This window comes from Rattus norvegicus, chromosome 8 (assembly GCF_036323735.1).
Source record: "Rattus norvegicus strain BN/NHsdMcwi chromosome 8, GRCr8, whole genome shotgun sequence".
Taxonomy (NCBI): domain Eukaryota; kingdom Metazoa; phylum Chordata; class Mammalia; order Rodentia; family Muridae; genus Rattus; species Rattus norvegicus.
Window position 1 is genome coordinate 20447312 of NC_086026.1, and position 22714 is coordinate 20470025.

The 22714-nt window shown below is 40.2% G+C and overlaps 1 protein-coding gene across 23 annotated transcripts in view; it reads right to left on the reverse strand.

Annotated features, from left to right (window-relative positions):
• Cep295 (centrosomal protein 295) overlaps nt 1-22714 on the reverse strand; it is a 38002-nt gene that overhangs the window by 9345 nt on the left and 5943 nt on the right. For 6 of the 23 annotated variants that reach the window (NM_001271048.2, XM_063265714.1, XM_063265712.1 and 3 more), the window contains exons 5-17: nt 22004-22097; nt 17529-17624; nt 14432-14572; nt 11783-11966; nt 11441-11548; nt 8723-8947; nt 7019-7111; nt 6779-6882; nt 6105-6239; nt 5827-5924; nt 2215-5563; nt 918-1077; nt 657-800 (exon numbers count right to left, since the gene is read on the reverse strand). In NM_001271048.2, the coding sequence (NP_001257977.2) occupies nt 657-800; nt 918-1077; nt 2215-5563; nt 5827-5924; nt 6105-6239; nt 6779-6882; nt 7019-7111; nt 8723-8947; nt 11441-11548; nt 11783-11966; nt 14432-14572; nt 17529-17624; nt 22004-22097 (4931 nt within the window). Of the gene's footprint in view, nt 1-647; nt 801-917; nt 1078-2214; nt 5564-5826; nt 5925-6104; nt 6240-6778; nt 6883-6949; nt 7112-8722; nt 8948-11440; nt 11549-11782; nt 11967-14431; nt 14601-17528; nt 17625-22003; nt 22098-22714 lie in introns of those variants that run through there. The other 17 variants (XM_063265711.1, XM_063265708.1, XM_063265713.1 and 14 more) reach the window with 11 other exon arrangements.

A 22714-nucleotide genomic window follows, 5' to 3' on the forward strand; every position in this document is an offset into this window, starting at 1 on the left:
TTTAATATACATTCACTTTCACTTTAGGTGTCCGAGTGTTTTGCCTGCCTGTATGAACATATACTATGAGTGCTGTGCCTTGGAGCTGGAATGAACATAGTTCTGTGCATGAATCCTCTGAAAGAGCGGTAAGTGCTCAACCTCTGAACCAGCTCTCCTCTCTGGTGCATAAATGGCCACTTTATCATGTAAAAGGGCCATAAAGATATAGGTTTTAAAAATCCAGTCAGCCTCATAGTATAGCAAATATGCAGGAACCTAGAGGAAAACTTCTAAAATACATGATGGGGAAAAATTTGGACCAATAGAAAATATGGAACCAAAACAAAAACTAAGTTTTAAAGTTATTCCTATTCTGTATTCATGGAACAAAAGTAGGATGTAATAAGGTGGAAAAATTATCTAGGAAATGAAGACAAAAGAAATGAGTTATAAGAGAGAAAAGAAGGAAAATCAATACAGATTAGAGTTTTCAACTTAATTATTAACCTGTGTTCCCTCTAACTGCCCTACACATATGAAATTTCAACCAAGCTGTAGTTTGTGGATTAAAAATCATTGCAAAGCTTTCAGTTGTCTCTTGGATACATTTTAGCATGCTGAGAAAAGTAAAAAGCTAACAAACTAGTAAAATGTATTTTTATCACCTTGGTTACCTGGCATGGAAGTCCTGCCACTTGTTGGTGACTCTACTTCCTGTATAGTACTAAGCTCATGCTGGTTTAAGTCAAAAACACATTTCACTTTGGAGACAGGTGGCTTTGAGGCTCTTCCACTCAGTTCTTTGCCCAGACTCTCACCTATCAGGTCAAGAAAAGGTTAAGCAAATGAAACTTTGTGACTACATAGTAAGCTTTTCTTCAGTCAGCTAGGGGTAGGGATGAGGTACGATCAGAAGACAACTGGGATCGTCTTACCACTGTGCTCAGCATGGACAGCTGCTGCACCTGGCTGGTCACCACTAGAGCTCCCCTGACTTGAGTCTCCCCAAGGCCAGCCTTGGATGTGAGGAAACCACCCTGTGAGCTGTTCTGTCTTCTGCATTTCCAAGTCATTTTCACCTGAGGCAGCCCTTGTCTGAAGAAAAAAAAAAAAAAAAAAAAAAAAGTAGGGAAATGGGGATATGGGTTAAGGGATCACGTGAATAAGCCATGAGATTTAAATCTCATAAGTCAGAACCTCACTATAGCAGTTTTTCACTGCGTCAATGTAATGGCCTACCTCAAGAGCTCTACAAAGTACTTGGAAAGCTCTGTAACTATAAAGTTCCTGAAACTGTTTCCACAGTGGAAAACCTGAACCCATATCTCCAGGTATAGCTCAGAATAAACAATCTGTGTTATCCTGGCAATAAACTGGAACACAGTAGGAGTAAAACTCCCAGTGCCAAGTACAACCACCCCACATTACAGCCCCACCCAAGCCCTAGCTTCCTCTATACCTGTGGGCACATTACAACTGAATGCTTTCCCTGGCCTCCCCCATTACTTTTCCTTCACAACTCTAGGATTTTAATTTCTAGATTCAAGTGCCTCCTGAACATCTAGGTGCTGCAGAATCGTTTGCAGTAAGAAACTTAAGTGGCCTAACGTAGAACAGACCCATTCTAACTACACATGTGTCTGACGACACCAGTCTCTCAGCAACTCAAATATAAGAAGCCTCAGTGGGTCTGGCCACTATCGGAATATAACCATACCAGCTATACCATTATGACACTTAGGGAAAAACAAGACACAAATCTTGATTCATACACAAATTAGAGAACAGGATCAGCCACACTATAAGAATTCAATTTTTTTTAAAGATATATTTATTTATCCTATGTATATGAGTACACTATAGCTGTCTTCAGACCAGAAGAGGGCATCAAATCCCATTACAGATGGTTGTGAGCCACCATGTGGTTGCTGGGATTTGAACTCAGGACCTCTGGAAGAGCAGCCAGTGCTCTTAACCGCTGAGCCATCTCTCCAGCCCCATAAGAATTCTATTAACCAGCCCTTTTCATAATTCTATCTGAGAACCCACTGCAACAAAACTCATAAATGAAGATGGGTATTCTTTAATGTTTACTGTATTTTAAAAATGACCCTATAAAGTAGGTACATTTCCATAACCCTAAAAACTAAAGAGAAGGTAGGTTTAGGATTAAAATGGAATTAGGTTTAAACATCTATTATGTAATGCTGAAGTTTTAAATCCAGAACATACCTGACTGACATTAGAGAAACCTTTCAGAGTCTCTCTGTGTTTCTGGACTTGCTGCTGTAAGGCTGTCTGTCTCTGCACAAGCAATTCTTCCTGGGCCTTTTGCCTAGAGTACAAAGCTTCTCTTTGAAGATTCAGCTGCTTCTGAGGACTCATGCTATCTTGCTGAGTTAAGGCAGGCTGGAAATAACTTAAAAGTCTGTCCTGCAATCTTGGGATCACAGCATCATTAAAAGGAGCTGCATGCTCCTTTTCAGATAAATACGATTCACAAATGCTTTTCGATTTAGTTTCTGCAAAAGGTAATGGAATGAATGGATGTTCTATTTCCTTAGGCAGAAACAAAGCAGGGAGGGAATGCTCAGGAGATTCACTTTTGGTTTGGCTCTTTTGTTTGTGTAATAGCAGTTCTTTATGAAATACCACTTCTAAGTCCAACTGCTCTGTCACATTATCCTGCAGAGGCTGTGAAAAGTTCAGATACTCACTGTGGGACCTAAGCATCTCAGTATCATCGTTTTTGGCTGGGGAAGACTGTAAGGTCCCTTCAGAATTGGCAATGGGCAGTGCTACCTGGGACAACAATGGAGAAGAACTAATCTGTTTGGAAGATACCCTTTGCTCCAATTTATTTAACCTTTGCAAAAGCAGTTCCTCTTGTATGTCCTGGCAGGATCTAATGGCTTCCCTGTGCACATCTAACTGCTGTTGAAGTGCCTGTAAGTCGTCATGAGGAGGCTGGATGGAATGCTCAGCAGATATCTCTTCAAGTTTACAGGGTCTGGGAAACACCAATTTTTCTTGGGCTTTTTCAGTAGAATGAAAGGAATTTGTTTGTGCATGAAGGTGTCCTGGATGTACAGTCAGATTACCCTGCTGAGGTAGAGCAGTACACGATAAACCCAATGCCCTATCAGGCAACTCCAGCATCTCAGAATAACCTGAAGATATGGCACCTTCACTGTTGGTTGAACACAGTTCTTGTGCTCTTTCAATGTCAGAAACAGGGAATGAAGCAAATGAATGCTGTGTCATCAGTGGAGAAAATGGACCAACCTGCTCTGGGAATATTTTTTCCTTCCATTCTCTTAGTGTTTCTTCAAGAGCTTCTTGTCTAGAGTGGATGATTGTTCTAGATGTAGCTAATTGTTCTTGAAGGGCCTTCAAACTGTCTTGCTGAGGCTGGATAAGCTGGGATATCTTCAAAAGTCTATGCTGAAGTTCTGGTATCTGAAGATGGCTTGATGTTACTTTACTGTCCCTCTCTGTTGAGAGAGGATGCTGTGTTATACCAGAGTCAACAGATGGCAAGGACACACACGATGGTTGTCTTAATGAGGGTGTGAAGGACGAAAAGCCTGTCTGTTGAGAAGATCGATTTTCCTGAGTTTGAGGACTAAATTGAAAGCTCTCTTTTTCTGGGTCTACCCATTCTTGGTGCTCCTGCAAATTATCTCGTAGAGGGAATGTAGGTTGTAAGGCCCTAACTAGTCGTTCCTGAAATCCTGGAATCTTAAAATGGCTTAAGGGATCTGTACTATCACTTCTGACTGATAGAGACTCCTGGGATATTTCCCATCCAGTTCCTTGGGATGGAGAAGACAAGGCGCCAGTCTGTTGAGAATAGAGTCCCTTTTTAAATTCATTTTGTTTGTGAGCAAATTCCTGAATTTGTTTTCTAGCACCAAGTATAACCCTCTGAATATGTGCCTGTTCCTGCAGTGATGCAAAATGTTCTTGTCTTGGCAGGCTGTGCTGTGGAGAGCCATGAGACTCCTCTTGAACCTCTGGGGTGATCAAATGACTGGAGAGAACTGTATTTTCTTTCTTAGATGAATACAGTTCCTGGAGACTCTGAGGCCCAGCTTCTGAATGCTGAGCAACTGCAGAGGAGAGGGAGTTTACTGGCCCAGCTTTACTGTCTACTGAGCATCTTTCTTTATGTAAAAGTAACGTCTCTTGAGCATTAAGTCTAGGCTGAATCATACCCCTCTGTATAGTCAGCTGTTCTTGAAGCAATTTTAAAGTATTCTGGAGAGGTAGGGTCTGCTGTAGAAAACCTGAAGATCCATCCTGAGAGCTTAAGATTTCAGACTGGCTTGGGAGTAGCCCTTTCTTGTTTGTAGGTAAAGGTGGTTTCTGGATTTTTCTAGATTGTGTATCAGCTGATGTTAGTGAACTAAATGACTCCAGAGCCACCAGTTGTGGCCAAGAAGATCCAGTCTGTTCAGAACGTACAATTTTATCCAGCTTACTCTGTGTATGTGTAAACGAGACCTCCTGGGCTTCCCGCCTAGCCTGAAGGTTATCCTTCTCAACACTGAACTGCTCTTGGAGAAATTCTAAATTAGTTTGCCGTAATGAGATGGGTTGTGAATATGGGTTGTCCATACTGTCTGAGGAAACAGTAGCATCACTTTTTGTTGAAGATGTCTGGATGTTTCCTGATTCAGCTGAGGCAGAGGGCAGTGAAGAAAACATATTTCCAACTGGTGAAGGGAAGAATACTGGGATACCAGTCTGCTCTTCCAGTTCTTTCTGTGTGCATGAAAGCAGCTTTTCCTGAGCCTCTTGTCTTTCCTGAAGAACTTTTTTCTGTAGTTCTAACTGTCCTTGAAGAAACCTTATGTCACCCTGCTGGGTTGTGCCAGTCTCTGAGGATGACAAGGGCTGACCATGCATTTGACTGATTACAGACCGGTTTACGGTGGTAAAGGCTTTTTGAATTGTTTCAGATTCCAGTTTAACTGAGAGACTACTGGAAGAGCATTCGGGCATCAGTGGGAGAGAAGAAGACGGTTCAGTCGGCTTTGAAGATATATTTTCACTATCTTCTGATGATATCTGTTGGGAATCTGAAGTTTGACAAATTATTGCCCTCAGTGGTTTAGATACTTCTCCAGCAGCCTGTAACGTTTGTGGCCTAACATAAGACGAAGTCCTTGAAAGTGAATGAGAATCTTTAAAAATGAACTCATAGTCTCTCTGCTGTGTTTCCACCTGAGAGAATTGCCACTGACGTTCCTGTGACTCCACGGACTGCTTGGCTCTAGCTGTTTCTCCTTGCCTTTGTGGAATGTGACCTTGTCTTGGAACCTGAATATGATTCTGATCTAATGCAGGGATCTGTGAGGGTTGCACAGGCTGATATTTGCTAGGACTTAGCTTTGGTCTCTGGCTTGGATCCCAATAGTCTGAGGCAACAGCAGGCTTTTGGGCTTGTTGAGGTGGCTCTGATACAACAGAATCAGGTATCAGTGATCTGGCTGACATGGATGGGCATCTTTCTTTTAATACAGTTTGGTATTCGAGTAATCGTTTCCTGGCAGTTTCAACAGTCTGCTTATGTAACCTATCAAAAGCAAATAAAAAAGCAAATATAACTAATTTGTAATTAAAAAAACCCCTCAAATTCTCAAATTTTACACACTTAACTCTATAAACAGCAATCTAAGGCTGGCCATATTTACTGTGAAAAAGTACTAACATTCCCACTGCCCTTGAAGAAAATGTGGCAATTTCTAAGGGAATCCCAATTAGATCCTCATATAAAACAAATAATAAATCCCAAAGATGTAGCACACTGTCTCACAGAAGTCATAACTTGGTCCATACCTGTTCTGTTGCAGAAGCTGATATTGATAGTTACGAATCATCTGCCTGTGACGTTCTTCATCAGAAATCATAGCATGTGACACTGGAGCAGGGCGAACCTAAAAATTAAAAAAAAAATTACAGTTTTCAACAGTGCCACATAAATCCAAAATTTCAACACACACCTTGCTAATGAACCTGATCACATTTACACTGGCACAGCACACAAACTGAAGAGGAAATATGTCAGATTGGGTGGAACATAAAAACTATTTTCTGGCCTCCCAATGCCATCCTACCTCAAGATGATCAGCTTGCTTTCTTGTCTCTTCCAGTTGAGCCTGGAAACAGTCAGTTTCTAACCTTAACTTCTGTTGCTCAATTTGTTCAAGTAATTCCAACTGCTTCTGCTTCTGCTCTTCTATCTCCATTATCTAGGTAATGAGAACACTATTGTTCTAATCAACAAGAGACTCAAAAGTTCATACAGTGCATTAAAAAGAAATACATGTCATCACCAAAAGGACCGATTATCCATCAATAAGTAGTCTTAAGTCTGTCAGTGGTGTTGCAAAGAGGATTATGGGAGAACCAAAAGAAGTGGAAAGAAGCACACAGCAGACACTTAAGGGGCAAATGAGTGTAAAGCAGGGACCAAATGAATCCTGTCACCTGAATGTTTATAAGAAAAAACATGGTCTCAAAGAATCATAGACTAGGGCTGGAGAGATGGCTCAGTGGTTAAGAGCACTGACTGCTCTTCCAGAGGTCATGAGTTCAATTCCCAGCAACCACATGGTGGCTCACAACCATCTGTAATGAGATCTGGTGCCCTCTTCTGGCCTGCAATCACATATGCAGGCAGAAGGCTGTACATAAAATAAATAAATAAATCTTAAAAAAAAAAAAAAGAATCATAGACTAAGACACGTTGCACAGGTCAAACCAAATTGTAGCCCCAGGGCATGCTTACCTGTTTGTGCCTTGCTGACATTCGAAGTCTCGCTGCTTCTTCCTGAGGATGAAGCAGGACTGAACTCTGAGCCACAGTTGTGGCAGGTGGAGACACACCCATCGCTACAAGAATCCCCAAACAAAAACAAAAATCAGCATCAATAATTCAGAAAAGTGACTCCACTACAGTAGTACCCTTCTTTACTAGAGAAAGATGAGAGGAACCAAGCAAGTCTAATTTGAGGTATGACAAAAGTACCTTGTTCCTTTCCGGTAACTGATTTGTAGCAAAGTGGCTTGTCTTCACTACTCGGTGGTCCAGATTCTATCATCAGCCTATCACTGCCCATGACTGTAAAAGACACCATTGTTATGACAGTGTCAAACTTAAAGGGAGCAAATTTACAGGAACTTTCATTCAGATCAATCATTCTCCCTTGGTCTACACGAAGTGGATATTCAGTGAAAGCTCTGTATTCTTTTTGGTAGCTACGAACATTAACCATCCAACCGAAGCCAAATATTATAAGAAAAAATCAAAGACTAAAGAGGAGTTAAAGAAATGTCAACAGAGTTTTACTAGAATAACTAGATTCTAGTGGTTTTAAGATACAGATCCTATCCTGTTGAGGTAGCTCTTTTGCACAGAGTACCCATTCAACTATCTATCATGGCATAGTAGATGACAAGGAATATTGTGCTAAATGACAAGAGGCTTCAAGGAGGTTGGAAGTTTGAAAGGAGGACATAAACATCATATAATTGTCCAGAAAAACTTAGAGAATTAAAAACAGGCACTACATAAAGAAAACAAAGGCTACACTATAAAATAAATAAGGAGACTAGATTAGTGAGTCAGGAGTGATTCCTCTGGGAAAATGATCTTTAAGCAGGCACTGAAAGGAAGAGGGTCAGGTGAAGGAGATGAACAGACCTATCCAAACACCAACATGAACGAAGGCCCTGGGAGGAGAAAGAAAGGAAGACAAAAAGCCTCACAAACCACGTGTGCATACACACACACACACACACACACACACAGAGAGAGAGAGAGAGAGGGAGAGAGAGAGAGGGAGAGAGAAAGAGAGAGAGAGAGAGAGAGAGAGAGAGAGAGAGAGAGAGAGACTCTCCTTAGGTTACTCAAGAACCTAGAAAACTTGAAAAGGAGAAATGCAGCAAGACTAAAGTGGAGAATGCCTACTCTAGTCATGCAGGGTATTCTCAAAAGAATGTAATTATAGATTCGACATTAGCTTCCTCTTACTAGGATTCCAACACTGCATTTTCTCCACTTGTCTGCCCCCTGTAGCTTCTTCTACAGTTGCAATCCGTCAGGTAGTCATATGTAAGTTCCCTTCTCATTGAATTCTTTCCTCTAGAAGAAACCTCCATTCTCATGGCTTTAAATATCTGACTTCTTAAATTCACTCTCTTGCTTTAAGCTATTCATTTAATTCAATAAAAACTGAGCAACTTTTATGCATAAGGCTTCTTGAGAACAGAGGAATGAGTAAAATCTTCCAGTTTCTCTCTTGCAAATGGGTTAGATATGAAGAAAATAAGAAAGATGAAGTAACTCTGTCGCCTGTTGGGAAGAGCTATAAAGAAAAGGGTGAGAGACTGCGAAGAGACGGAAGCACCACAGGGCCAGCGTCTGCTCAGCTGTGCTTCCTCAGTGAGGCTTCCTCCGCTTACTTTATTTAATATACCTTTCCACTCTCCCAGTAACTGTTCTAATCACTGCACCCTCCCTTCAGTCCATGTCTTAACTTTTGGCCTCTGTTCTTTGTTTTCTCATACATGAGTCAACTACCACCTCCCACCTCGCCATTGCCTCCCGGCTGCCAGAAATGCAGGCTGAAACCAGGGCTTTGAAGCTCTACCACTGTTCTCAGCCCCAAACTCAGGTATAAGCATCCATCCTTTTACCAATGTGCCATCAGACAGAGTAGTAGAGAAGCACCTTGCTCCTGCTCAAAGGACACTGCTGTCTCCCCCGTGGTAATGGTTCCTGAGTCCGTGCTGGGTACTTTTCTCTCAATCTCACTGATGATGCTAGCAGTCACCTGATTGTCATCCTCTGAAAAGGATTTAATTGTCCAGAGAGATTTTTGATTTCGAATCTTGTTTAATAATCTTTTCAAAAGAATTCTTGAAGGGATCTGTTGGGTCTTTGTTGCCAAGGGCACTACGACAGAGAAAACAAACTTCATTACACTAGGCACTCAGTCACTGCTGTAATTACTTAGCTAAAACAAAAGTACTTTATTTTCAATAAAAGATTAGCAGTATATTCAACAATGATAACTTGTCTTAGTTTAACAATCAAGTATAATTTTTTCAACTTAAATTCAAATTTAGACCATTTCCAATAACATAATACATATATACTAATCTCAAGCTTAAATTTCAGAAGGACACTTCACTTGCTACATGATGTCAGATTGTATAATTCCCAATTAGCTTGTGACTAAGGTTTGAGTCATGTACTATAATATTTTATGTTCTGTATAGGCTACACAAAACAAAACAAAATAAAACAAATTTTGTAGCTTTCAGAGTAAAGACTGATTTCAAATCATTCTCGCTAAGACCTGGGGTGAGCTTGTCTATCTGTCATCATAAGGAAACTGTTTTTAGTCTCAAACTAGAAATAAGTATTCTTCCACAGAAATGTCACAACCTAGTTACAAACAGAACTCAAAATTCTCCACGGAACCAAACTGTGATGAAAACACATAATGCTCTGGTTTAATCAAAGACAAGACTAAGCAGACCACAGAAGTAGAACACTGGCGGTTAGTACACTTCCATGTATATTTAAGAAAAAAATCTAATAGAATAAAAAAGGTAGCAAACAGTTCAGCACACAAAAGCTGCATGTGCGGCACAGTGTCTGTCAACACTGTCCATGCCACTGTGCAACACTTACAGTACCTACAAGGCTCTCTCCTTCCTAGTGAGCATATTCAAAAGATACCTTAACTGCACCCTTCCTTAATGCCACACAGTAATTTTACCCCATTCCTTAATTCCACACACACACAGAGCATATACTTTTTTGCCCGGTTCATTTGGTTTACCATTAGTCTGTGACCTACCCATTTTTATGACAGGTTGATCATCCATCTATCCATCCACCCATCCATCCATCCATGAATCCATCTATCCATGCATCCATCCATCCATCCACCCACACATATTTTGTATGTATGTGTGTGTGTGTGTGTGTGTGTGTGTGTGTGTGTGTGTGTGTGTGTGTACTAGGGATGGAACTTATGTCCTGACACATGCTGGGCAAACACTCTACCATTGAACTATATTGCCAACTTTTATTTGTAATTATTTTCAATGAGGATTTAGTTTAAGGAGGGTAATAGGAATGCCTAGCCTTTTGTTGTCGTCTTCAAGACTAGTATTATTTTGTCCAGAGTAGCACTAAACTCCCGGATGTCCCCTTGGCTCAGCCTCCTGAAGAGGTGAAACTACAGGCTATGCAGCCACACACAGCTTCCTAGCTCTTTATGAAAAGAAGACTGAGCAACATTAAGCCAGACCCTGACTGGGACCAACAGGAAACAGAATGTTTCTTTATGTAATGCTAGGCTTCAACTTTGGATAACCAGGAATATGAATAAAAAGTTCCATTAAAACAATTAAAAACAGGGTGGGTAAACACTACACCAACCCACTGCCTGCTGAGTGCAGAGTCAAACCAGTGTCTTATAGGTGAGGAGACTCATGGGCTGAGTAGACAGGGAGAAGGCCCTGAGCCCACCATCAAGTTAGAGCCATACTGAGCTAGTTCCGCTGTGTAGGGTGCCTGTGATGAGATGTAAACCTGAGTAGCATGATAGCATGATGTAAAGGCAATATAGGTAGGAAAGAGGAAAACTGAGCTCAGTTCAATGGTGGTGTGGTCTCTAAGGAGATACAGAAGTAAAAGAGCAAAGTGTATGGTCTGCAACCACAATACCATCACTCAATTACATTTATTTATGTACTGGGGAAGAGAATGTGAAGGTCAAAGGACAGCTTGCAGGAGTCGGTTCCTTCCTTCTATAATGGGGAAATGCATCAAAGTGAGGTCGTTAGGCTTGGAGACAAATGCCTTTACCCACTGAGCCATCTTGCTGGATCCATAAATCACTTAAGTTAGGAAGCATAGGTCTCAGTAGGCAAGAAAGGATTAAGTTTAGTGCTGGATATGGGTGTTACGTACCTGAGGGACAGCCAAGTGAGAAAGCTCAGTGTTGAAGGTAGGACTGAAGAGCAGAAGATCAGTGTGTATGCCTCACCATGACACACGAAGAACCCAGCAGTAATGGAACACAACACAATTTCCAACGATCTGGTCAACTCTAAAGATTGCTAACCTTTCAAATTACGTTAGAATTGAGCATTTATCTCCCATAACCTAAAGATCTCAAGATGGTGTGACATGTGATTGGCTCCCTCCAACAAGTCTAGACCTGTTCTCCAATGGCAGAAACAGATATGCAGAGTGGCACTGCTCCCATTAGTGTCCTTTTTTGCACTTAAATCGAACAGATTTCCTAATTATTAGCTAGTGACCCAAATGCTTTTCTGTAAGTTTTGACATTCAGCTTAGAGGCTTAAGTAGCTGTCCCACTAGAACCGATTAATTCAGTGTCTGGCACTTGAGAGTTCTCAGTTTCACCTTCATTTTCTTGTTCCATTGAAAGGTCCAGTTCTTCATCTTGGAGCTGATCAGACATTGTGGGCAATGGTTCTGGCTTAAGATGCAAAATCAGGTTTCCTTTCACCTCTGAATAAAGAAATACAGAGACGTGTTTCCTTCTAATATGATTGAAAAATACTTAAAAAAAAAAACCAAAAGAATTTAACTATAAAAATTCCTAAGAATCTAATTATAAAAATTTCTAAATCTAAAGCATGAGGACCCTTCTTATACAATAACTCATTTAAAAATAAACACTGCTTATTACTACAAATATTATCCCCACTACAACACGTCAAAGCACTGTGGAAAGTCCCTCACTCCTGTCTGCACTGTACACATCTTCGAAGGCAAACTCCAGCTCCCGCTGCCAGTCCTCCTTCATCTCACTCCGTCTGTATGGCAGCTCCAGCAGCTGTGACGGCATCTGAGCCGCCGTCTGCCTCTTACAGGCCAGGTCCTCTCTCTGCAGCTGTTTGAGTTCTTCCATCAATCGCTCCTGGTTCTTAAACAGAATAAACAGATTAATAACAGCAGACTCAAACTTCAGATAGTGCTATTAACTGGTGAGGGGAAAGCACCCCCTCTCCCATTTGTTCTGACCTAAGACATACTATACTAATTTATATGGACAATGAATACCTGCAGAGTAGCCTACTGTAATTAGTATGTCCACCCTAGACAGTAATGAGACAAAACAGGTAGCACAGGTGATGCTGCTGGACCATCAATCTGAAAGGTGTTTGCCATTCCCCATTCCCCTGGGAAAGGAGACCATGTCGTCGACAATACTTTCTGTCTCTCCAAACTGATTCCCATGATTAATGGGGATTTGTGTATCTCTTGACGTGTAGAGGACAACTAACATGAAAGTTTAATCAGAAGGTCTTAATAAAGTTATGATTTAATTTTGATGGTATGGGCAAAGAAGAGAGATCAGACAAACTTCTTCAGGTTGTGGATGAGCATATTATAAAGAATAGGAAGTAGTAGAAAAACAAAACAAAACAAAACAAAACAAAACAGGGGCAGCATATAGGTATGGCTATGAAGGTAACCAGAGAACAGCGTATCATTTTATGGCTAGGGCAGAGAGCAAAGGGATTAGAGACAAAAAATATAAAACTGGAAGAGGACAAAATGCAAATGTTAATTTTAAGAGGCCCAGCAGGAAATACATTCCCAGACTGGAAGGTCTTAGGGCAAAGGCTCAGATAAGGCAATGGAATTAACAGGATGATGCCATTGGTTTAATCACTTGTTTGTTTTTGTTTTTCAAGACAGGGTTTCTCTGTGTAGCCCTGGCTGTCCTGAAACTCATTCTGAAGATCAGGCTGGCTGCCTGGCATAGATGACTTTTTTATGTGAGAAATACACTAGTCTAGAGAAACATGACTGGCCTGAACAACTGGTTTTTAATGATAGCATATGTTACCTGCTATTTGAGTAAGTGCATTATTCTGGCTTGCTGAAAGCATGATGTCACTCCATTAGTATTTTCCTAACTATGGTGAATTTATAAAACGTCATGTGTATTCCTATGAGCTTTATGCAGTCCTCAGGAAATAAATCATGAAACTTAGCTCAGAGGGTGAGCTAAGACAGATCAACAGCACAGAGGTGAATCCAGGCAAGCTGTCACTCAACACTGTTGCCTTTCTAGAAGGATGGACTCAACTGAATACTGTTCCTCACAGTTTCTGCTGTATTTACCATAAGTCTTACATGACAATTAGAAATCCAGACACTCGGTTAACTGAGTCACAATTCATTTCCACCTTAAGAAAGCTAAAAATTTGAGGGAGGAGATCACAATCTAAACCCTACGATACAAGTAAACTTCCTTAGGATAGCAATAAATGTTCAATGGAGCACTTAAAAACTCTCCTAAGGTGCTAGGTGTTTAAAATGCACAAATGGGGGGCTGGAGAGATGGCTCAGTGGTTAAGAGCACTAACTGCTCTTCTCAAGGTCCTGAGTTCAAATCCCAGCAACCACATGGTGGCTCACAACCACCTGTAACGGGATCTGATGCCCTCTATATAATAAAATGCACAAATGTAGTCAATCACAGTAAAGTGAAACGTGCAACAAGATGAACCATTTTCATTATTCTGTGCTTCAAGAATAAGCAAGGACATGAGTCTATCTTAGAGTCAACACTCTAAGATGCTAGTAAGTGCTTTGCTCAGAAAATGCCTAGCAAATCAACTGTACAGATTTATACAACACAATACAATAAAACTACTACATCAAAAAGTGATTAATCTTCTCAGTAAACATGTAAAACAAAAATTTATCTAACTTGAGCTTAAAAGAGGATGGCAGGGCTGGAGAGATGGCTCAGTGGTTAAGAGTACTGACTGCTCTTCCAGAGGTCCTGAGTTCAATTCCCAGCAACCACATGGTGGCTCATCCACTGCCCTCTACTTGGTTTGTCTGAAGCCACAGGATACTCATATAAATAAAAATATAAAAAAATTTAAAAGGAAAAAAAAAAGGACGGCAAAGGATACTGGGTTATTTTAATGAAATCGTACTGCGAGACTATGTGACGGTTAACATTATCAACATGACAAATTTTTGAATCACCCAGGAGATGGGCCTTTGAGCATGCCTGTGTCACAGTAGAGGAAGCATGCCCACTGTGGGTGGCCTCCTGCCCAGGCTGGGTGCTGAGTGTATGTGAAAGGAAGCCGAGCAGATAGCTGCAGGCTCTGCTCCTTCCTGGTGTCATGTGACCTGTTCCTGCTTCCTTCACTTGCCCTCTCTGAGAACTGCACCTGAACTGTGAGGTAAAAGAAACCCTTCCTTAAGATACTTTCCCACAGCATCTTATCACAGCAACAGAAAAGGACGGTGAGATACTACGTTCACACTGCAGAACTGAACTTCCTCCCGAGCAGTTCTGCAGTGCCACCAACCAGCCTATCAGCAGCAGTCACAGGTCATAGGAACATCAAATCTTACTTGGGCCAAGTGGATCTTTTTCATGGCTTGGGATCCTCGTGCATGTGCCCTTTCAGACTGCTCCATTCTCTCCTGTGCTGCCTGTTTTCGTAGTCTTTCCACCCGTCTAGCTTCTTCTTCAGCAGCCAAATGAGCATCTGGCTAGCAGTCAATCAACACAATTTTAGATCTTTTTTAAGAAGTGTGAAACAAAGAAATAGCTTTAAAACTTTTTGTACTCATATAAAATTAAATAGTAAAATAGTTTTTTATTTTTTGAGGGGATGGGGTGGGATGGGGAGGAATTCAAGACAAAGTTTCTCTGTGTAGATCCATCAGCTTCAGCCTCCCAAGTGCTGGGACTAAAGGTGTGCAATTACCATGCCTGGGAGTAAAGTTTTTAATGTCTACAATGATCATAATATTCGGCCATAAAATGACCAAATTATTAGTATAAAGTTTTATAAATACATTTTAAAACACATCAGGTTTTTTGTCTATTCAAAGATATTACTCTTTTTTTTTTCCAGGACAAGATTCTCTGTGGAACCATGGCTATCCTTGAACTCACAGAGATTCATTGCTGCTGGGAGTAAAGGTTTGTACCACCACCTGCCCAGCCTTACTCCATGATTTTTAAGGAATTCTCTAAATGGCAATGCTGATTCAACTAAGAAGGCCAGAATGATGACACAGATATAACCCTAGCTTCCTAGACTTCATGCAGAAAGTGACTATGCCACTTACCACAACTTGCCACTCTACTCTGAATATTTACTTTAAAATATATACACTTTACTTTTAACATTTATTTTCTTTTAATTCTGTGTATGTGCATATACCCTTTTCTGGGAGTGATTTTTAGAGCTGTGGATACGAGAGGCCGGTCATGAGAGAGAAGCCTCCTGTGGGGAGGTCTTCATAAGAGCAGTGCACGCTCAATGCTGAGCCATGGCTTCATCGCTACAGGCAGCATTATGACTGTAACCAGGAAGGAAACGCTTTGCTCTGTCTGATTGAACTCCATCAATAAATTGAAACACTATTAATGAAAACATTAACTTTAACATAAGGGTACTGTCATTAAATTTATACATAAGAGTAAATCCTCCCAAAGTAGGCATGGTAGTTCACTTTTGCAATCTCTGTACTCAGATACTGAGTTTCAGGCCAGTATGGACCTCAGTGCAAGAAATGCTGTCTCACAGGAAGATGAAAAAGTCCCCAAATGGAGAGAAAAGCAGGTGAAGAGACTGACAGTGAACAAGGAGAATTGCACTAATCAAATAAGTCTATTAAAAATAGATACCTCTGGGCTGGAGAGATGGCTCAGCGGTTAAGAGCACCCGACTGCTCTTCCAGAGGTCATGAGTTCAATTCCCAGCAACCACATGGTGGCTCACAACCATCTGTAAAGAGATCTGATGCCCTCTTCTGGTGTATCTGAAGACAGCTACAGTGTACTTATATATAATAAATGAATAAATAAAAAAAAATTAAAAAAAAAATAGATACCTCTTTTGAGACAGAGAATACGTCTGCAAATCTAAATAATGCCAGGCAGAACAAAAGTAGATTAAATAAAAATTATGAGCACAGAACATTAAACAAAATAAGTTATTAAAACAACACTTCAGTCGATTCAGGACATGAAATTTCATGAAAAAAGTTTCTATGGAATTCTCCCCCTCTTGAAGATGAATTTAAAGCAGAATGTAAATTTGCATAAATGTTTAATCTAGAGACAATGAAGTATGCATTGTGGAGAAGAGACCAGTTATGGCGGTACATGTCTTTAATCTTAGCACAAAGAAGGCAGAGATAGGTGCATTATTTCTGTGAGTTCCAGGCCAGTCGGGGCTACAAATTGAGACAGTTTCAATCAATCAATCAATCAATCAATCAATCAATCAATCAGAGACAAGAGGAGTTGGAGAGATGGCTCAGCAGTTAAAAGAACTGACTGTCCTTCCAGAGATTCTGAGTTCAATTCCCAGTAATTGCAGGGTGGCTCACAACCATTTGTAATGGAATCTGATACCTTCTTCTTTCTGGTCTATCTGAAGACAGCTATTCAATCTACAGGAAACACAGACAGACAGGCAGGCAGGCAGGCAGGCAGGCAGGCAGGCAGGCAGGCAGGCAGACAGACAGACAGACAGACAGACACACACACACACACACACACACACACACACACACACACACACACACACACACACAGAGGAAAGAGAAGAAAGCCATTCTGATGTTGGTACTTTATAAAGGCAGTTTAACTAATTTTATCAAATGCTATGTAGTTTGGAAGCAATAATTTTTCCTCTAGAAAACTATTCTTAATATACAATGAGATATAGATATAAGTGTCCAAGATTATTATGTTTTTATTATTTAGTGAAGTATGAACTATGGTTTGGCTATTAAAAATCCAGTTTTTGGGACTGGAGAGATGGTTCGCCAGTTAAGAGCAATGGCTAAACTTTTAGAGGACCCAGGTTCAATTCCCGTACCCCTATGGCAGATCACAATTGTCTGTAATTCTAGTCTTAGGCGATCAGGTATCTCTTGTTCTGGCTTTGGCAGGTACCAGGCACATGGTATAGTATACAGACATGCTTGCAAAGCAAAATATCCATAAACATTAAAAAAACCCAACTATTTTTAAATGTTTGTGTGTACATTTGTACATAAAGACAGACTGTAAATATGGTATTAATTATTTTGTTTCTGGTTTCTGGTAGTGGGATCATTGATGTTTCTCCTAGTTTGCCTTCTATATAAAGTTCCATTTCTACAAAGAATCTATTATTTTATGACTACAAGTTTTAAAACCCACTTTATGTTATAATGAAGCATATTTTGTACAATGTATGATAAAAATAATTTATTATGTAAAAGACAGTCACAAACATCATGGATTTCTTCCAGTTTACAGGACCACCATATCTGACATGAAAATTCAAAGCACACTTAGAAGACTTTGTGTTCTCTAGAGAAGTTAGCAGGATTGTTTAAATTTTGAGAACTGGCCACACCAGACACAGAATCAAGATAAAACTCAACTGATAAAACACAGAAATGCTCAAGTGAGGTCATGAACAAACAGTAAGTCAATCACCTGCTTTGTACCCATCTGTCTACTCACAAAGGCAGAAATATGATGGTAGGTGGAACGGTTGGTTTTCAATGAAGGAATTCTGTTTATGTCAATGTTCTGGAAAATAGGAAATAACATACAGTTAAAAGTTAATGCGAAAAGTACAATTGCTTTTTATTTTTTGCAACAATATTTTGCTATGTAGCCTGAGACCAGCCTGGACTTATTATGGCAAGTCTCCTGCCTCAATGTGCTGGGAATAGTGTGCGCTGTCACAGAACTGTGAGTTAACCTACACTATAGTTTGTTCTCAAGTTGTTTTATTTTAATCCCCACTAGAAGATGCTAGGAGGGAACAAGGTAGAAACTTCAGGGGTGATTAGGGCAGCTCTTTTGATGAATAGATTAATCCTTTCAAGTGTTTAATGGATTCCAAGGCTGACTGTTTTTAAAGTGAATCTGCTACAAAAGCCAGTTTGCTCAGACCTCCTTGTTTATGGCTTTCATGCTCTCCATCAACTTGTGACTGCCAGTAAGAAGACCACCACCAGATGCAGCCCATTCATCCTGGAGAAACATAGTCTTTTCTCTGTGAATTACTTTGCCTATTGCACTGTATTATTAGAAACAGAAAATGCACTAAAATAAGACTTAAAATCCGCTTAATAATGAAAGCAATCTTTTCATCCAAAGTTAAAATTACTTCATGTTAATAAAAATACTAGATCTTCAATTCTTCAAATACCTACTAGACATCTGTAATATAACCAGTGTTTCTATTTCAGTTTGTAAGTTTACTCTAACTCCTCGGTTATTTAAAGAGACATTAGTTTTGCTATAGCCCCCACCTCTACTGGGAACTTGTATCCAGGGCCTCGGACATGCTAGGCAGGGGCTCGCTCCCTCACTCATCTTCAGAGCTGAGAGCACTTTCAAATGTCCTGAGCACAAACGTGCTTAGGAGACACACCAAAACCAAGTTAGAGCACAACTAATCACAGAAATTCCACCACAGTTCATCATGAATTAAGTTCTCATCTGGAAACATTAATATTTAAGTACACGAATTCCCTAAGTCTCAAGAAGATGAAATAAGCTACTTACCTGTTTCTCTTTCTTTGGCAGAAGAGCCAGGGCATTACAATTTATTATGCATTGATATGTAATTAAATCAATTTTACTCAACAAGGGATTTCTGAGCACTCACCATGTCTAAGCTAGGCATTGTAATAAAACAGAAAATAATAATCCCTGCCTTCAAGAAACTCAAAGTAACACTTCTAAAAATGAGTTCTTAATGAATTGACATTCTGTATGTAATCTGACAAAAGTCCCTTCACAGAGAAATGCGAACAATTTCTTTGAGTCTCTTCTGTACCTGGCTCTGTCCCTCAGCTTTCTTATGAAAAGGCACACAGCTATTTCTATGTTGTATGGTCATAGTGACAACTGTGGGAATCACAATGTGTCTGAGAAAGCACCTGTTAAACCACAAAGAGGCAACACTGACAAGTGCAGAGGGAGAAGTATAATTGAGAAATGATTACAGACACAGCTTTAACAAAGATGTGTGGGAAAAAGGAACAAGAGCCCCTCCAGAGTGTAAATTACCACCAATCATTATTAGTTAAAACACAATTTCCAGTGAACTAGACTTTAGAGTTTAGTCAAATCAGTCCAGGGGACTGTCAGTATTATTAGGAATGACTTGTAAATGATTTTAAATTACTCCGTTAACATCTAGTTTCCAATCTGAGTTCTGCTCTGCTGTAAGCTACCACTCGACTTAAACCATTAGGGTACACGTTAGAAGCAGAGCTCAGCAGTACCTGAGACTGGTTCACCTATCAAAGGCGGAAACAAAATATTCAACTATGACAAGTCCCACAACCAAACATAAAACAAGCCTGTTTCTCTCTTGCATCTAGTACTATTTCCAATGACAGTGCAAAAAGGAAAGGTCATGTGCTGGACACCTGGGAGGCAGAAGCACGCAGATATCTTTGAGTTCAAGACCAGCCTGGTACAGAGCGAGTACAGGACAGCTAAAGCTACAAGAGAAACCCTGTCTCAAACAAACAAACAAACAAAAATAAAAATCAGGAACTAATTACTTTAACCCAGTAGAGGTAGTATATGCCTTTAATTCTAGCTGTAGGAAGGCAGGTGGATCTTTGAGTTCGAGGCCAGCCTGGTCTACATAGTGAGTTTCAGGACAGCCAAGACTACTTGGAGAAACTCTGTCTTGAAAATCAACAACATAAAATAAAGCAAAAAGGAATGAACCTGCTTTTAAATGTGCACTATACCACATAAGACACAATGGTGTGGGGGTTGGGGATTTAGCTCAGTGGTAGGGCGGTTGCCTAGGAAGCGCAAGGCCCTGGGTTCGGTCCCCAGCTCCGAAAAAAAAAAAAAAAAGAAAAAAGAAAAAAGAAAAAAGACACAATGGTGTGCACAGCACTGAGGTTTTCAACGCTATGGCTGTTCACAGTTGCAGTCTGACTGGTTTACTTAGTAAAGTCTAAAGAAGGGGATTCCTGGAAACTAAGAGCCACAAGAAAAAGGTGATGAGCTTGTAGAGTCAGATCTTGATATAAACTCTGGCTCTCTATTGAGGTTAGTTAACCCTTGATCTTCATGTTTCCTAACTTCTACTTTGCATGGCTGTAATGGTGAGTAAGACACACTAAACCACAGATATGCAGTAGTGCCCACTCACATCCTAGGAATGGTTCTTGGGTAAGATTTTAGTATATCCAAAATGATATTTTTTCTTTAGATTATGTAAACAGAAACCTTGTTTTATGTTTGTTTGCTTAGTTTTTCAAGACTGGGTTTCACATAGTCTATTCTAGCTTCCAACTTGCCATGCAAGCAAAACTGACCTTGCATTCCTTGTCTTCCTGCCTTCACCTATGGAAAGGGGGTGACATGCCTAGCTAAGATGTTTGAGAAACCTAAAGAGTTTTCATTTCTCTCCTCAAATTTCTCAGTATTTGAGTTTTGTGTTTGGAGAAATGGTTACCCAGACACACCTCCATTCCATACATGACATAGGGACTCACACTCCATTAACTCCGCTCTTCAAACCAAAGTCCTGTTTTCTTCCTTCTGCACCACAAACTCACAACCAGCTCACAACATATTCTAAGATCCTGTTACCCTGTCTCAAAAAACTAAAGACTATAATCATTTAGATCTTCTTAGTTTATAAGATATCTATCTATCTATAAACGGCGCGCGCGCGCACACACACACACACACACACACAGAGAGAGAGAGAGAGAGAGAGAGAGAGAGAGAGAGAGAGAGAGAGGGAGGGGGAGACTGAAGACCCGGAAGTGGGGCTGTGTGTGTTCACAGGGAGCCAGAGTCACTTTCTAGGCCACAGGAGAAGACAGCACTGAAGAAACGTGGGTGCAGAGCTAGCCTGAAGAGCCTTCCTTTCAATGAAGAGGATATGAGCTTCCAAGAAAGATAAACCAGAATGACAGTGTTATGTGTAGCATAATAAAATCTAATTATCTCCAGAATAGTATTCACAAAAATGAGAGACTCTACAACCACTGCCAAAAGGGAAAAACAAAGAAACAAAAAAATAAAACAAAGAAACAAGTTTGGTATTCTAGAACTGATAATTCTATCAATTCAGCATTCTGAAAAGCATTCTTCTTCAAGAAACCAAAGGCTGGCTTATAAATAAAAAAGCATCATGAGTTAAATACTGCCTGCTCTTTTAATTTCTGGATGGTCCTGGGGAGCGACTGAACTAGGACACTTCCACCTGGGCCTCACTGGGTCATGGCAGATGGCTCAGTGAGAGTAGGGAGGCTGACAGAGCCTGACACTCATGCTGATCATATCCACACAAATACTTGAGAGATCCTCATACCAGTATTATATTTTCATGCTTTTTTTAAAAAATGAACTTCCATATAAAAACAACTAATTTTGAGAGTCATCGCTATAGCCACTCCCAATGACCACAAAATGCTAATGTAAATAAGAAAACTGATTCTTTCCTTCTCCCCTCTTTTTTTTTTTTCCTTTGAAATAAAGCCTTGCTATGCTCAGTAGTCATCCTCCTGCCTTACAAATTCTGGGTACACAGTATGAGTTAGCATGTCCACTCTAGTACTCATATGAATTGTCTATAGAACAACTAATGTAACTTTTTGGCAAATAAAGACTATAAAAAAGTAAAAAGCAGAATGGTCAGCAGCACAAGAGAAACCGTTTGAAACCACTGTGCTTTTGCAAACACAGATTGTTTTGAGACCAATGGGGAAAACTCAACACATATGGGAACAACAAGGGTTAGGTAACACCAAGCAAAATGGCAGTACTGGTATTTTTTTTTTTTTTTACAGTTTTAAAAACATACATTAAAGTATTAATAGGTAAAACAACATGTAGAATTTTAAAATACTCCATGCATACTCATATAATATTATTTAATTAAAACTCATTTAAACAAGCTCTAGGCAATTCACCTCAAAGGGGGACGGGACAGGTGGTGGCAGCCTGGCCATTTTAGCAGATCTCTCTTTTTCCACAAGCACTGCTTCCTTTCGAGCTTTTATGTGCCTTAAAAGACAAGAGATGCCACCAATTAGTCTCTCAGGTAATACCCGTTTTCACCAAGTGGACTAGAAATGCATTTACTTGATATCAGTACAGAGTCAAAAACATAAAGCCAGAGACTCATCTTCTAGGTGAGGCCACACCCAGTTTGCTGCTTGTTTACAAAGCATACATGTTTGAACGTGTTTACCAGCTACAAGAGACTTATATAAAGACAGGAGGGTCAACTGAGAGGGTCAATGGAGAGTTCTTTACAATAAGAGCAGAACTAGAAATGTTAAAGATAGGTCACTGTGTAAAATGACCAATACAGACCACTAACAGCATGTAAAAGTTACTAATGCCAGAAGCTTAGTCTACAACTGTAGGTGCTTGTGTATATGCGTGTATATGGGCATGTGTTTTGAGATAGTCTCACCCTGACTGGACTAGAACCCAATATGTATAGATCAGGCTGGTCTTGAACTCACAAAGATCTGTGTGCTTCTGCCTCCCAAGCACTGGCATTAAAGGTGTGTGTCACCATACCCTGCCTAAGACTTCTGTAATGTTCTCAATCACACAAAACTTTTTACTTTGTTTTCACATTAGAGGCAGTTTTTGGCTGATGTTAAGTCGGA